General features: G+C 48.3%; 1 protein-coding gene, 1 long non-coding RNA gene and 2 other non-coding genes across 5 annotated transcripts; all 4 read left to right on the top strand.

Moving 5' to 3' along the window:
- Positions 1-67: 67 nt before the first annotated feature.
- mrps2 (mitochondrial ribosomal protein S2) lies at positions 68-7,168 on the top strand. Its single transcript, NM_001016765.2, has 4 exons — positions 68-115; positions 1,868-1,999; positions 2,154-2,283; positions 6,529-7,168. The coding sequence occupies exons 1-4, from the start codon at positions 79-81 to the stop codon at positions 7,070-7,072; spliced, it is 843 nt and encodes a 280-aa protein (NP_001016765.1). The 5' UTR covers positions 68-78; the 3' UTR covers positions 7,073-7,168.
- A 2,646-nt stretch (positions 7,169-9,814) lies between these two features.
- On the top strand, positions 9,815-11,813 carry LOC116406945. Of its 2 annotated transcripts, XR_004219916.1 has the most exons (3): positions 9,815-9,920; positions 10,908-10,939; positions 11,668-11,813. It is a non-coding gene; the product is annotated as an uncharacterized LOC116406945 (long non-coding RNA). The 2 variants fall into 2 exon arrangements; XR_004219917.1 differs by lacking the exon at positions 11,668-11,813 and having other exon boundaries at positions 10,908-11,666.
- On the top strand, positions 10,640-10,772 carry LOC116407416. The gene has a single exon (XR_004220322.1). It is a non-coding gene; the product is annotated as a small nucleolar RNA SNORA17 (small nucleolar RNA).
- On the top strand, positions 10,968-11,102 carry LOC116407418. The gene has a single exon (XR_004220324.1). It is a non-coding gene; the product is annotated as a small nucleolar RNA SNORA17 (small nucleolar RNA).
- Positions 11,814-15,328: the final 3,515 nt, after the last annotated feature.

The following is a 15,328-nucleotide window of genomic DNA, read 5'->3' as shown; positions in this document are numbered from 1 at the left end:
CCTTGAGCTTTCGCTGCCGGAGGAAATGAGTGAGCCGGAAGCGCAGCGCTCAGTGACCTTCCCCTTATGGGACTCAGCATGGCGGCGTCTGGCCTCACCGGGCTGATAAAGAGAGGTAGGCTCTGTCTCCTCTGCACTCAGGGCTCTGTCTCTTCTGCACTCAGGGCTCTGTCTCCTCTGCACTCAGGGCTCTGTCTCTTCTGCACTCAGGGCTCTGTCTCTTCTGCTCTCAGGGCTCTGTCTCTTCTGCACTCAGGGCTCTGTCTCCTCTGCACTCAGGGCTCTGTCTCCTCTGCACTCAGGGCTCTGTCTCCTCTGCACTCAGGGCTCTGTCTCTTCTGCACTCAGGGCTCTGTCTCTTCTGCACTCTCTGCTAAGGACAGGTAGGGTCTGTCTCTTCTGCACTCTCTGCTAGGGACAGGTAGGGTCTCTCTCTTCTGCACTCTCTGCTAGGGACAGGTAGGGTCTGTCTCTTCTGCACTCTCTGCTAGGGACAGGTAGGGTCTGTCTCTTCTGCACTCTCTGCTAGGGAAAGGTAGGGTCTGTCTCTTCTGCTCTCAGGGCTCTGTCTCCTCTGCACTCTCTGCTAGGGACAGGTAGGGTCTCTGTTTCTGCACTCTCTGTTAGTGACAGGTAGGGTCTGTCTCTGCACTCTCTGTTAGTGACAGGTAGGTCTCTGCACTCTCTGCTAGGGACAGGTAGGTCTCTGTTTCTGCACTCTCTGCTAGGGACAGGTAGGGTCTGTCTCCTCTGCACTCTCTGTTAGTGACAGGTAGGTCTCTGCACTCTCTGCTAGGGACAGGTAGATCTCTGTTTCTGCACTCTCTGCTAGGGACAGGTAGGGCTCTGTCTCTTCTGCACTCTCTGCTAGGGACAGGTAGGGTCTCTGTTTCTGCACTCTCTGTTAGTGACAGGTAGGGTCTGTCTCTGCACTCTCTGTTAGTGACAGGTAGGTCTCTGCACTCTCTGCTAGGGACAGGTAGGGTCTCTGTTTCTGCACTCTCTGTTAGTGACAGGTAGGGTCTGTCTCTGCACTCTCTGTTAGTGACAGGTAGGTCTCTGCACTCTCTGTTAGTGACAGGTAGGTCTCTGCACTCTCTGTTAGTGACAGGTAGGTCTCTGCACTCTCTGTTAGTGACAGGTAGGTCTCTGCACTCTCTGTTAGTGACAGGTAGGGTCTCTCTGTTAGTGACAGGTAGGGTCTCTCTGTTAGTGACAGGTAGGTCTCTGTCTCTGCACTCTCTGTTAGTGACAGGTAGGTCTCTGCACTCTCTGTTAGTGACAGGTAGGTCTCTGCACTCTCTGTTAGTGACAGGTAGGGTCTCTCTGTTAATGACAGGTAGGTCTCTGTCTCTGCACTCTCTGTTAGTGACAGGTAGGTCTCTGCACTCTCTGTTAGTGACAGGTAGGTCTCTGCACTCTCTGTTAGTGACAGGTAGGGTCTCTCTGTTAATGACAGGTAGGTCTCTGTCTCTGCACTCTCTGTTAGTGACAGGTAGGTCTCTGCACTCTCTGTTAGTGACAGGTAGGTCTCTGCACTCTCTGTTAGTGACAGGTAGGGTCTCTCTGTTAATGACAGGTAGGTCTCTGTCTCTGCACTCTCTGTTAGTGACAGGTAGGTCTCTGCACTCTCTGTTAGTGACAGGTAGGTCTCTGCACTCTCTGTTAGTGACAGGTAGGGTCTCTCTGTTAATGACAGGTAGGTCTCTGTCTCTGCACTCTCTGTTAGTGACAGGTAGGTCTCTGCACTCTCTGTTAGTGACAGGTAGGTCTCTGCACTCTCTGTTAGTGACAGGTAGGTCTCTGCACTCTCTGTTAGTGACAGGTAGGTCTCTGTGGGACTAATGCACATATCATTCCGGTGTAGTATTCCCCAGGCTCGGTGCTGCCAGTCTCCAGTCGCCAGTCGGTATCGGGCCGGCCCCTTACCCAGAAGCACTTGGGAGATGTTACGGCGCAGCCCCCGCGGCTCAGCAGCACCCAGAGCCCAGCCCCGCGGGTACGTAACATGGGGCATATTGCACCCTATAGACTATTCCCCATAATACTGAGCTTATCCCCTACAGGGGGCGCTCCTCCCATAGCCCCATAGAATATAATATATAACCATTATGATTGGCTGCCTCATTAACTGTTTATTCCCTGGTTTTCAGACTTCACCCAGAAGCTTTTAGTGGAACCTTTAAAGCACCCGGACTTCTTCAATGTGAAAGAACTGTTCTCCCTGAGGGAATTGTATGATTCCAGAGTCCATCTGGGGCACAAGAAGGGATGTCGCCATCGGTACAGTATAAATATATATATACAGATATACAGAGAGGGAATGCTCTGGGCACACAATAAGCTGTACCCCCATACTGTACTGTCTAAGGGAAACACTATGGCACCTCCCTCCCATATGTATAAATACAAATATACAGAGAAGGAATGTTCTGGGCACACAATAAGCTGTACCCCCATACTGTACTGTCTAAGGGAAACACTATGGCAGCTCCTACCCATATGTATAAATACAAATATACAGAGAAGGAATGTTCTGGGCACACAATAAGCTGTACCCCCATACTGTACTGTCTAAGGGAAACACTATGGCACCTCCCTCCTATATGTATAAATACAAATATACAGAGAAGGAATGTTCTGGGCACACAATAAGCTGTACCCCCATACTGTACTGTCTAAGGGAAACACTATGGCACCTCCTACCCATATGTATAAATACAAGTATACAGAGAAGGAATGTTCTGGGCACACAATAAGCTGTACCCCCATACTGTACTGTCTAAGGGAAACACTATGGCACCTCCTACCCATATGTATAAATACAAATATACAGAGAAGGAATGTTCTGGGCACACAATAAGCTGTACCCCCATACTGTACTGTCTAAGGGAAACACTATGGCACCTCCCTCCCATATGTATAAATACAAATATACAGAGAGGGAATGTTCTGGGCACACAATAAGCTGTACCCCCATACTGTACTGTCTAAGGGAAACACTATGGCACCTCCCTCCCATATGTATAAATACAAATATACAGAGAGGGAATGTTCTGGGCACACAATAAGCTGTACCCCCATACTGTACTGTCTAAGGGAAACACTATGGCACCTCCCTCCCATATGTATAAATACAAATATACAGAGAGGGAATGTTCTGGGCACACAATAAGCTGTACCCCCATACTGTACTGTCTAAGGGAAACACTATGGCACCTCCCTCCCATATGTATAAATACAAATATACAGAGAAGGAATGTTCTGGGCACACAATAAGCTGTACCCCCATACTGTACTGTCTAAGGGAAACACTATGGCACCCCCTACCCATATGTATAAATACAAATATACAGAGAAGGAATGTTCTGGGCACACAATAAGCTGTACCCCCATACTGTACTGTCTAAGGGAAACACTATGGCACCCCCTACCCATATGTATAAATACAAATATACAGAGAAGGAATGTTCTGGGCACACAATAAGCTGCACCCCCATACTGTACTGTCTAAGGGAAACACTATGGCACCTCCCTCCCATATGTATAAATACAAATATACAGAGAGGGAATGTTCTGGGCACACAATAAGCTGTACCCCCATACTGTACTGTCTAAGGGAAACACTATGGCACCCCCTACCCATATGTATAAATACAAATATACAGAGAGGGAATGTTCTGGGCACACAATAAGCTGTACCCCCATACTGTACTGTCTAAGGGAAACACTATGGCACCTCCCTCCCATATGTATAAATACAAATATACAGAGAGGGAATGTTCTGGGCACACAATAAGCTGTACCCCCATACTGTACTGTCTAAGGGAAACACTATGGCACCCCCTACCCATATGTATAAATACAAATATACAGAGAAGGAATGTTCTGGGCACACAATAAGCTGCACCCCCATACTGTACTGTCTAAGGGAAACACTATGGCACCTCCCTCCCATATGTATAAATACAAATATACAGAGAAGGAATGTTCTGGGCACACAATAAGCTGTACCCCCATACTGTACTGTCTAAGGGAAACACTATGGCACCTCCCTCCCATATGTATAAATACAAATATACAGAGAGGGAATGCTCTGGGCACACAATAAGCTGTACCCCCATACTGTACTGTCTAAGGGAAACACTATGGCACCTCCCTCCTATATGTATAAATACAAATATACAGAGAAGGAATGTTCTGGGCACACAATAAGCTGTACCCCCATACTGTACTGTCTAAGGGAAACACTATGGCACCTCCTACCCATATGTATAAATACAAGTATACAGAGAAGGAATGTTCTGGGCACACAATAAGCTGTACCCCCATACTGTACTGTCTAAGGGAAACACTATGGCACCTCCTACCCATATGTATAAATACAAATATACAGAGAAGGAATGTTCTGGGCACACAATAAGCTGTACCCCCATACTGTACTGTCTAAGGGAAACACTATGGCACCTCCCTCCCATATGTATAAATACAAATATACAGAGAGGGAATGTTCTGGGCACACAATAAGCTGTACCCCCATACTGTACTGTCTAAGGGAAACACTATGGCACCCCCTACCCATATGTATAAATACAAATATACAGAGAAGGAATGTTCTGGGCACACAATAAGCTGTACCCCCATACTGTACTGTCTAAGGGAAACACTATGGCACCTCCCTCCCATATGTATAAATACAAATATACAGAGAGGGAATGTTCTGGGCACACAATAAGCTGTACCCCCATACTGTACTGTCTAAGGGAAACACTATGGCACCTCCCTCCCATATGTATAAATACAAATATACAGAGAGGGAATGTTCTGGGCACACAATAAGCTGTACCCCCATACTGTACTGTCTAAGGGAAACACTATGGCACCCCCTACCCATATGTATAAATACAAATATACAGAGAGGGAATGTTCTGGGCACACAATAAGCTGTACCCCCATACTGTACTGTCTAAGGGAAACACTATGGCACCCCCTACCCATATGTATAAATACAAATATACAGAGAGGGAATGTTCTGGGCACACAATAAGCTGTACCCCCATACTGTACTGTCTAAGGGAAACACTATGGCACCTCCCTCCCATATGTATAAATACAAATATACAGAGAGGGAATGTTCTGGGCACACAATAAGCTGTACCCCCATACTGTACTGTCTAAGGGAAACACTATGGCACCCCCTACCCATATGTATAAATACAAATATACAGAGAAGGAATGTTCTGGGCACACAATAAGCTGCACCCCCATACTGTACTGTCTAAGGGAAACACTATGGCACCTCCCTCCCATATGTATAAATACAAATATACAGAGAAGGAATGTTCTGGGCACACAATAAGCTGTACCCCCATACTGTACTGTCTAAGGGAAACACTATGGCACCTCCCTCCCATATGTATAAATACAAATATACAGAGAGGGAATGCTCTGGGCACACAATAAGCTGTACCCCCATACTGTACTGTCTAAGGGAAACACTATGGCACCCCCTACCCATATGTATAAATACAAATATACAGAGAAGGAATGTTCTGGGCACACAATAAGCTGTACCCTCATACTGTACTGTCTAAGGGAAACACTATGGCACCCCCTACCCATATGTATAAATACAAATATACAGAGAAGGAATGTTCTGGGCACACAATAATCTGTACCCCCATACTGTACTGTCTAAGGGAAACACTATGGCACCTCCTACCCATATGTATAAATACAAATATACAGAGAAGGAATGTTCTGGGCACACAATAAGCTGTACCCCCATACTGTACTGTCTAAGGGAAACACTATGGCACCTCCCTCCCATATGTATAAATACAAATATACAGAGAAGGAATGTTCTGGGCACACAATAAGCTGTACCCCCATACTGTACTGTCTAAGGGAAACACTATGGCACCTCCCTCCCATATGTATAAATACAAATATACAGAGAAGGAATGTTCTGGGCACACAATAAGCTGTACCCCCATACTGTACTGTCTAAGGGAAACACTATGGCACCCCCTACCCATATGTATAAATACAAATATACAGAGAAGGAATGTTCTGGGCACACAATAAGCTGTACCCCCATACTGTACTGTCTAAGGGAAACACTATGGCACCTCCCTCCCATATGTATAAATACAAATATACAGAGAGGGAATGCTCTGGGCACACAATAAGCTGTACCCCCATACTGTACTGTCTAAGGGAAACACTATGGCACCCCCTACCCATATGTATAAATACAAATATACAGAGAAGGAATGTTCTGGGCACACAATAAGCTGTACCCTCATACTGTACTGTCTAAGGGAAACACTATGGCACCCCCTACCCATATGTATAAATACAAATATACAGAGAAGGAATGTTCTGGGCACACAATAAGCTGTACCCCCATACTGTACTGTCTAAGGGAAACACTATGGCACCTCCCTCCCATATGTATAAATACAAATATACAGAGAAGGAATGCTCTGGGCACCTAACTGACTGATTGTATAACTCTCACCCTAGGCTGATGGAACCCTACCTGTTTGGGTGCCGCTTGGAACAGGATATAATAGACCTGGATCAGACAATGAGGCACCTACAGTTGGCGCTGAACGTCACCGCCCACATCGCTTACCGGAAAGGCGTGATCTTGTTCGTGAGCCGTAACCGGCAGTTCAGCCATCTGATCGAGAGCACCGCCAGGGACTGTGGGGAATACGCACACACACGCTACTGGCAGGGGGGGCTGCTCACTAACGCCCCCGTCCAATACGGCGCCGGCGTCCGACTCCCGGACCTGATCGTCTTCCTCAGCACCCTGAACACCGTCTTCGAGCAACACGTGGCGATCCGCGACGCGGCCAAGATGAACATCCCCACGGTGGGGGTAGTCGACACCAACTGCAACCCCGGCCTCATCACTTACCCCATCCCCGGCAACGACGACTCCGCCCCCGCCATGGAACTCTACTGCCGCCTCTTTAAAATGACCATTAACCGGGCCAAAGAGAAGCGCAAACAGATGGAGCTGCTCCAGGGGCTGCAGAGCAAAATCTCCGAGGCGTAGCCCCTCCCCCCTGCAGAAGCCCCTCCCCCTGGGGATTCACTGTAAAAAGGACTTTTTTTTGGTTTCGTGTAATTGCCTAATAAATGTATATATTCACCTTGTTGTGTTACTTGTCCTTTTAAAGGGGAAATTAACCCTTCCGACTGTTTCAGAGAACTTGGGGATCTAATTGGAGAATTCAGTTACTGACCAGAGGGCCCCCCCCCCCCAGCTCAAACCGCTGCAATGGGGGTCATCATGCGTAACCACGGGGCCCCCACAGGGCTTAGTAGGCAAGTTCGGCCGCTGATTGTCAGCTTATCAGTCCCTTGGGCAGTTAAACTGGGCCCTAATGGGGGAAATAATTCATTCATAATAAGTCACGCCCCATTTTGTCAAAAAACTACCAATGAGCTGTCCAAACTCCACCCACTCCCCATCAAGACCCGCCCCCTGCTGACCTGGAAATCATATATTCATGTATTTTGGGGCCCCTGATCCTCCTGATGGCGGCCAAGAATACACCTGATCCCCCCGCCCCCTACCTGTCCTCCACCAACGGGGTCGTGCACAGACCAGGAAGCCAGGACCTGATTGGTCGCTATAGTCATAAATTAGGTTTAGTTCCCCTTTAATGGTGTGGCTGAACCTGGGGAGCTAGGGAAAAGTTTAATGTTCAGCTAATGTTGCTGAACTGCATCTCCCAGAAACACCTAAGCAGATGGTGGGGCATATGCACCCATGGGGGGGGTCTAAGAAATGGGCTCTGTGTAAACAAATACCCTACAGCTGTTTTTAACAATAGTGACAGTTCCCCTTTAACAGAGAAAATCTATAGCAGCCCCGAGCCCTCAAGGGTCCTTCATAGGCTTATATGCAACTGCCCAAGGATGTGCATTAAAGGGGCAGTTAACCTAGAAATAAACACTCAGTATGTTGCTCTGATTCCAGAAGCCATGAGGTTGCTAGGGTCTCACCATAGCAACCAGTTTGAATTTCAGAGTGAATATGAAGATGAATATCACAGGGTGTGAAAGATAAGCAATAATGTAATAATAACAGCTGGAAGGCTGACATGGCAACAGGCTTTTGTCTTGGTTGCTGGGAACAATGGCCTTGACAACTAGATAATATATTAAATTAGGGTGAGATTTGTGCCCTGGGTACCCCTGGAACTATAGCGGGGTGACTGTTACCCCAATGTTTCTATATATCTGTAACCTTGTTATGGGCTAAGGGGGCCCAGCCTGAAGGCCAGTTAGGGGGGGATTTGGGGTGAGTGCTTATTTGTGCCCTGGGTACCCCTGGAACTATAGCGGGGTGACTGTTACCCCAATGTTTCTATATATCTGTAACCTTGTTATGGGCTAAGGGGGCCCAGCCTGAAGGCCAGTTAGGGGGGGATTTGGGGTGAGTGCTTATTTGTGCCCTGGGTACCCCTGGAACTATAGCAGGGTGACTGTTACCCCAATGTTTCTATATATCTGTAACCTTGTTATGGGCTAAGGGGGCCCAGCCTGAAGGCCAGTTAGGGGGGGATTTGGGGTGAGTGCTTATTTGTGCCCTGGGTACCCCTGGAACTATAGCAGGGTGACTGTTACCCCAATGTTTCTATATATCTGTAACCTTGTTATGGGCTAAGGGGGCCCAGCCTGAAGGCCAGTTAGGGGGGATTTGGGGTGAGTGCTTATTTGTGCCCTGGGTACCCCTGGAACTATAGCGGGGTGACTGTTACCCCAATGTTTCTATATATCTGTAACCTTGTTATGGGCTAAGGGGGCCCAGCCTGAAGGCCAGTTAGGGGGGGATTTGGGGTGCTTATTTGTGCCCTGGGTACCCCTGGAACTATAGCGGGGTGACTGTTACCCCAATGTTTCTATATATCTGTAACCTTGTTATGGGCTAAGGGGGCCCAGCCTGAAGGCCAGTTAGGGGGGGATTTGGGGTGAGTGCTTATTTGTGCCCTGGGTACCCCTGGAACTATAGCGGGGTGACTGTTACCCCAATGTTTCTATATATCTATAACCTTGTTATGGGCTAAGGGGGCCCAGCCTGAAGGCCAGTTAGGGGGGGATTTGGGGTGAGTGCTTATTTGTGCCCTGGGTACCCCTGGAACTATAGCAGGGTGACTGTTACCCCAATGTTTCTATATATCTGTAACCTTGTTATGGGCTAAGGGGGCCCAGCCTGAAGGCCAGTTAGGGGGGGATTTGGGGTGAGTGCTTATTTGTGCCCTGGGTACCCCTGGAACTATAGCAGGGTGACTGTTACCCCAATGTTTCTATATATCTGTAACCTTGTTATGGGCTAAGGGGGCCCAGCCTGAAGGCCAGTTAGGGGGGGATTTGGGGTGAGTGCTTATTTGTGCCCTGGGTACCCCTGGAACTATAGCGGGGTGACTGTTACCCCAATGTTTCTATATATCTGTAACCTTGTTATGGGCCAAGCTAAAACCACAAATGGAAAATGAAGACCAACCGCAAATTGTCTCAGAATATCACTCTCTTCATCCTGCTAAAAGTACAACCCCTTTAATATATAAAATGTATTTTTCACCTTTTCAATCTTGCAGTCTAGATTTTCTGTTGATGTATCTGTTCAATTGAATAAAGAGAATTTGAAATATGGACTACATTGAAACGTGTTGTGTTTAGCGACATCTAGTGGACAAAGGTGGTGTCTGCGCTGTGAATAAATGTTATTTGCGTTTTATTTTGACCCTTCTTGTGCCCCGTAGGCAGCCATTTATATTCTCTCCCCGGAACACGTGTCGGTCTTTCTGTGCGGAGCTGGGAGGGAGGGAGTCGCACTGTGGGAGCTGGAACAGCAGCGTTGGGGGAATGGCGCCTCCCTGCCTGTGGGGCCTCAGGTAAGGATTGTATTGGGGTTTGGGGGTGATCCAAGCAGCCTGACTGCGCTTTATTGGCCTGAAATATGTCTGTTTATTGTGCTGGCGATTGGGGGTTATACAGGGAACTGAGTATCACTCATGTATTATAAGGGATAATGTACCCCCTACTGTAAATGATAAGGATATTAGCAGTCACTGAGGGGTTCTGTGCCCCCCATATAAAGGCACAAGGCTGCAGGCTGAGTTATACAGGGAACTCTGAGTATCACTCATGTATTATAAGGGATAATGTACCCCCTACTGTAAATGATAAGGATATTAGCAGTCACTGAGGGGTTCTGTGCCCCCCATATAAAGGCACAAGGCTGCAGGCTGAGTTATACAGGGAACTCTGAGTATCACTCATGTATTATAAGGGATAATGTACCCCCTACTGTAAATGATAAGGATATTAGCAGTCACTGAGGGGTTCTGTGCCCATATAAAGGCACAAGGCTGCAGGCTGAGTTATACAGGGAACTCTGAGTATCACTCATGTATTATAAGGGATAATGTACCCCCTACTGTAAATGATAAGGATATTAGCAGTCACTGAGGGGTTCTGTGCCCATATAAAGGCACAAGGCTGCAGGCTGAGTTATACAGGGAACTCTGAGTATCACTCATGTATTATAAGGGATAATGTACCCCCTAATAGGATATAGTGGGGGGGGGGGTTACATACATGTTGGTGTGTATTTGCCCCTAGAGGCGTTACAGGCGTGTGCCCCGTTACACGTCTGTGTCATTAGGTGGCATAGAGGGAAATGGCTGTGTCTACACTCGGTGCTCTAACCTGTGGGTACTAAGAATGATTAGCAGCCAGACATTTGCACTATTACCAATGTTGGGGGTGAATCTGGCGGCTTCTGCTACATAGTTTCAGGAGTCGGGTCCAGCAGTGCAGATAACGTCTTGTTTCTGTTTCAAAGAATCCAATTAATTCCCCGATTTCTCTCTTTTCAGGTCGGTGAGAAGCTGTTGGACCCCCGGTTCCGGTAGGTTCTATATTCACTTTCGGGTTCCGTTGCCCCTAGAGGCGTTGCAGGTTGCGCTGTACGTGTGGCACTTGCGTCATTAGGCGGCAGAGACAAACCCACGGCTGAGTCTACGCTCGGGGCCCTGACTGTGGGCAGTCTGAATGGTTTCCAGCCGAACACTACTTATCCCTATTCCCCGGCTTCTATAGGGGCTTGCTGAGCATGCTGGGAACTGTGTGTGGGGGGGGGGGTTATTTATGCTGGAAATGCATGGCAGCTGTTAGCATTGGGTCCCTGGCTGTAGTTGGAAAATATATATATAATATTATATATACTCCCTGTATTCTTCAACCTATAATATATCTGAGAATGAGGTTCAGTACTAGTTAGCAGGGTACTAGTTACTAGTTAACACCCCTCCCCAACACCCCCGGTTGTGGGCCATGCCAGCTGTATACAATAGTGGCCCCAACAGGCTCCCATAGCTCTAACCTGTACGGTTACTATTGGCTATGCCCTTCCCTGACCAGTAGAGGGAGCTCCTGTATAATCCCTAACAGGCTTCAGGCCCATCTGGGACCTTTCTTGCTACAGTCGTCTGTGTTTAAATGAAAGTAATTAAATAATATATTACCCATAATCCCTTCCTGTATCCTAAAAAGGGACCTTTAATGGCTCTGGGTCTTGTTAATGGTCTTCTGAGGGTCTCGCTGCCCATCTTAATGATTTCCATTCTCTGCCTTTAGGTGAAAAGTCACAATATCTGCCTCCACATGTTGGGAATCCGAAGGGCCACAGATGGGATCACAAGGACGGTGGTGATGGTATAGATTGTGTGCCCAGAACATTCCTTCTCTGTATATTTGTATTTATACATATGGGAGGGAGGTGCCATAGTGTTTCCCTTAGACAGTACAGTATGGGGGTACAGCTTATTGTGTGCCCAGAACATTCCCTCTCTGTATATTTGTATTTATACATATGGGTAGGGGGTGCCATAGTGTTTCCCTTAGACAGTACAGTATGGGGGGTACAGCTTATTGTGTGCCCAGAACATTCCTTCTCTGTATATTTGTATTTATACATATGGGTAGGGGGTGCCATAGTGTTTCCCTTAGACAGTACAGTATGGGGGTACAGCTTATTGTGTGCCCAGAACATTCCTTCTCTGTATATTTGTATTTATACATATGGGTAGGGGGTGCCATAGTGTTTCCCTTAGACAGTACAGTATGGGGGTACAGCTTATTGTGTGCCCAGAACATTCCTTCTCTGTATATTTGTATTTATACATATGGGAGGGAGGTGCCATAGTGTTTCCCTTAGACAGTACAGTATGGGGGTACAGCTTATTGTGTGCCCAGAACATTCCTTCTTTGTATATTTGTATTTATACATATGGGTAGGAGGTGCCATAGTGTTTCCCTTAGACAGTACAGTATGGGGGTACAGCTTATTGTGTGCCCAGAACATTCCTTCTCTGTATATTTGTATTTATACATATGGGAGGGAGGTGCCATAGTGTTTCCCTTAGACAGTACAGTATGGGGGTACAGCTTATTGTGTGCCCAGAACATTCCCTCTCTGTATATTTGTATTTATACATATGGGTAGGAGGTGCCATAGTGTTTCCCTTAGACAGTACAGTATGGGGGTACAGCTTATTGTGTGCCCAGAACATTCCTTCTCTGTATATTTGTATTTATACATATGGGTAGGAGGTGCCATAGTGTTTCCCTTAGACAGTACAGTATGGGGGTACAGCTTATTGTGTGCCCAGAACATTCCTTCTCTGTATATTTGTATTTATACATATGGGATGGGGGTGCCATAGTGTTTCCCTTAGACAGTACAGTATGGGGGTACAGCTTATTGTGTGCCCAGAACATTCCCTCTCTGTATATTTGTATTTATACATATGGGTAGGGGGTGCCATAGTGTTTCCCTTAGACAGTACAGTATGGGGGTACAGCTTATTGTGTGCCCAGAACATTCCTTCTCTGTATATTTGTATTTATACATATGGGTAGGGGGTGCCATAGTGTTTCCCTTAGACAGTACAGTATGGGGGTACAGCTTATTGTGTGCCCAGAACATTCCTTCTCTGTATATTTGTATTTATACATATGGGTAGGAGGTGCCATAGTGTTTCCCTTAGACAGTACAGTATGGGGGTACAGCTTATTGTGTGCCCAGAACATTCCTTCTCTGTATATTTGTATTTATAATTTATTTATTTGCTAATAAATATAATTAAATACCTGCCTATTGTGTTGATTTTCTATATTGGGGGAGGGGTCAGTGCTGGGGTATTTGAGAAACAGCCTTTATGTTGCCTTTAAACTGTGCCAGGCCCTGGACTTACACCCTGGGAGTCATGTATAGCCTGGCTCTGCGCCTGTTTGTGCTAATTTGCCCCCCCCCCCCAGGGAGCCAATGAGACGCAGGAAGATTAATAGCGCAGCGGAATGTGGCGCCTCCTAAACGGTGTAACATTTCCTCATTAAGTGCCTGTTATTGGGGCCAAAGGTGTGATTAGCGGCAGCGCCAAGTAGTTAATTGGTGAAAGTCTCCTAATGGGAACGGTGTCCTGGGGGAATAATGAGTCTCCTGTATGGGCAGCGCTTCCACTCCAACGGGACTCTCTGCAGCCGAGACCCAGAACATAGGGACCCCAGTAGCCCTCTGTGTCTCCCCATTCTGTATGTGCCCCTCGCCTTCCCCTCTGTCTGGGCAGGGTCCCTCTGTGTCTCCCCATTCTGTATGTGCCCCTCACCTTCCCCTCTGTCTGGGCAGGGTCCCTCTGTGTCTCCCCATTCTGTATGTGCCCCTCACCTTCCCCTCTGTCTGGGCAGGGTCCCTCTGTGTCTCCCCATTCTGTATGTGCCCCTCACCTTCCCCTCTGTCTGGGCAGGGTCCCTCTGTGTCTCCCCATTCTGTATGTGCCCCTCACCTTCCCCTCTGTCTGGGCAGGGTCCCTCTGTGTCTCCCCATTCTGTATGTGCCCCTCACCTTCCCCTCTGTCTGGGCAGGGTCCCTCTGTGTCTCCCCATTCTGTATGTGTCCCTCACCTTCCCCTCTGTCTGGGCAGGGTCCCTCTGTGTCCCCCCCCATTCTGTATATGCCCCTCACCTTCCCCTCTGTCTGGGCAGGGTCCCTCTGTGTCTCCCCATTCTGTATGTGCCCCTCTGTCTGGGCAGGGTCCCTCTGTGTCTCCCCATTCTGTATGTGCCCCTTACCTTCCCCTCTGTCTGGGCAGGGTCCCTCTGTGTCTCCCCATTCTGTATGTGCCCCTCACCTTCCCCTCTGTCTGGGCAGGGTCCCACTGTGTCTCCCCATTCTGTATGTGCCCCTCGCCTTCCCCTCTGTCTGGGCAGGGTCCCTCTGTATGTGCCCCTCACCTTCCCCTCTGTGTGGGCAGGGTCCCTCTGTGTCTCCCCATTCTGTATGTGCCCCTTCCCCTCTGTCTGGGCAGGGTCCCTCTGTGTCTCCCCATTCTGTATGTGCCCCTCACCTTCCCCTCTGTCTGGGCAGGGTCCCTCTGTGTCTCCCCATTCTGTATGTGCCCCCCCCCTCTGTCTGGGCAGGGTCCCTCTGTGTCTCCCCATTCTGTATGTGCCCCTCACCTTCCCCTCTGTCTGGGCAGGGTCCCTCTGTGTCTCCCCATTCTGTATGTGCCCCTCGCCTTCCCCTCTGTCTGGGCAGGGTCCCTCTGTGTCTCCCCATTCTGTATGTGCCCCTCACCTTCCCCTCTGTCTGGGCAGGGTCCCACTGTGTCTCCCCATTCTGTATGTGCCCCTCGCCTTCCCCTCTGTCTGGGCAGGGTCCCTCTGTATGTGCCCCTCACCTTCCCCTCTGTCTGGGCAGGGTCCCTCCGTGTCTCCCCATTCTGTATGTGCCCCTCGCCTTCCCCTCTGTCTGGGCAGGGTCCCTCTGTGTCTCCCCATTCTGTATGTGCCCCTCACCTTCCCCTCTGTCTGGGCAGGGTCCCTCTGTGTCTCCCCATTCTGTATGTGCCCCTCACCTTCCCCTCTGTCTGGGCAGGGTCCCTCTGTGTCTCCCCATTCTGTATGTGCCCCTCACCTTCCCCTCTGTCTGGGCAGGGTCCCTCTGTGTCTCCCCATTCTGTATGTGCCCCTCACCTTCCCCTCTGTCTGGGCAGGGTCCCTCTGTGTCTCCCCATTCTGTATGTGCCCCCCCCTCTGTCTGGGCAGGGTCCCTCTGTGTCTCCTCATTCTGTATGTATGTGCCCCTTGCCCCATAAGCAAACTGTGGCAGAAGCACTTTACCCAATATTCCACTAGAGGGCACTGTGGGGTTAGAAACAATATATTGTATATATCTCCTGGCAACATTGTATGTTATAATTAGAATTTCAATTTTTTTTTTAATTAAAATATGGGTTTC

This window comes from Xenopus tropicalis, chromosome 8, assembly GCF_000004195.4.
Source record: "Xenopus tropicalis strain Nigerian chromosome 8, UCB_Xtro_10.0, whole genome shotgun sequence".
Lineage (NCBI taxonomy): Eukaryota > Metazoa > Chordata > Amphibia > Anura > Pipidae > Xenopus > Xenopus tropicalis.
This window is presented reverse-complemented; position numbering and strand designations above follow the sequence as displayed.

Bases quoted from the DNA above. Each gene is read 5' to 3' on its own strand.
- mrps2 (NM_001016765.2), top strand. From the start codon at position 79: ATGGCGGCGTCTGGCCTCACCGGGCTGATAAAGAGAG. The intron at 116-1,867 runs GTAGGCTCTGTC...ATTCCGGTGTAG, and splicing joins CACCGGGCTGATAAAGAGAG to TATTCCCCAGGCTCGGTGCT. The intron at 2,000-2,153 runs GTACGTAACATG...CCTGGTTTTCAG, and splicing joins CCCAGAGCCCAGCCCCGCGG to ACTTCACCCAGAAGCTTTTA.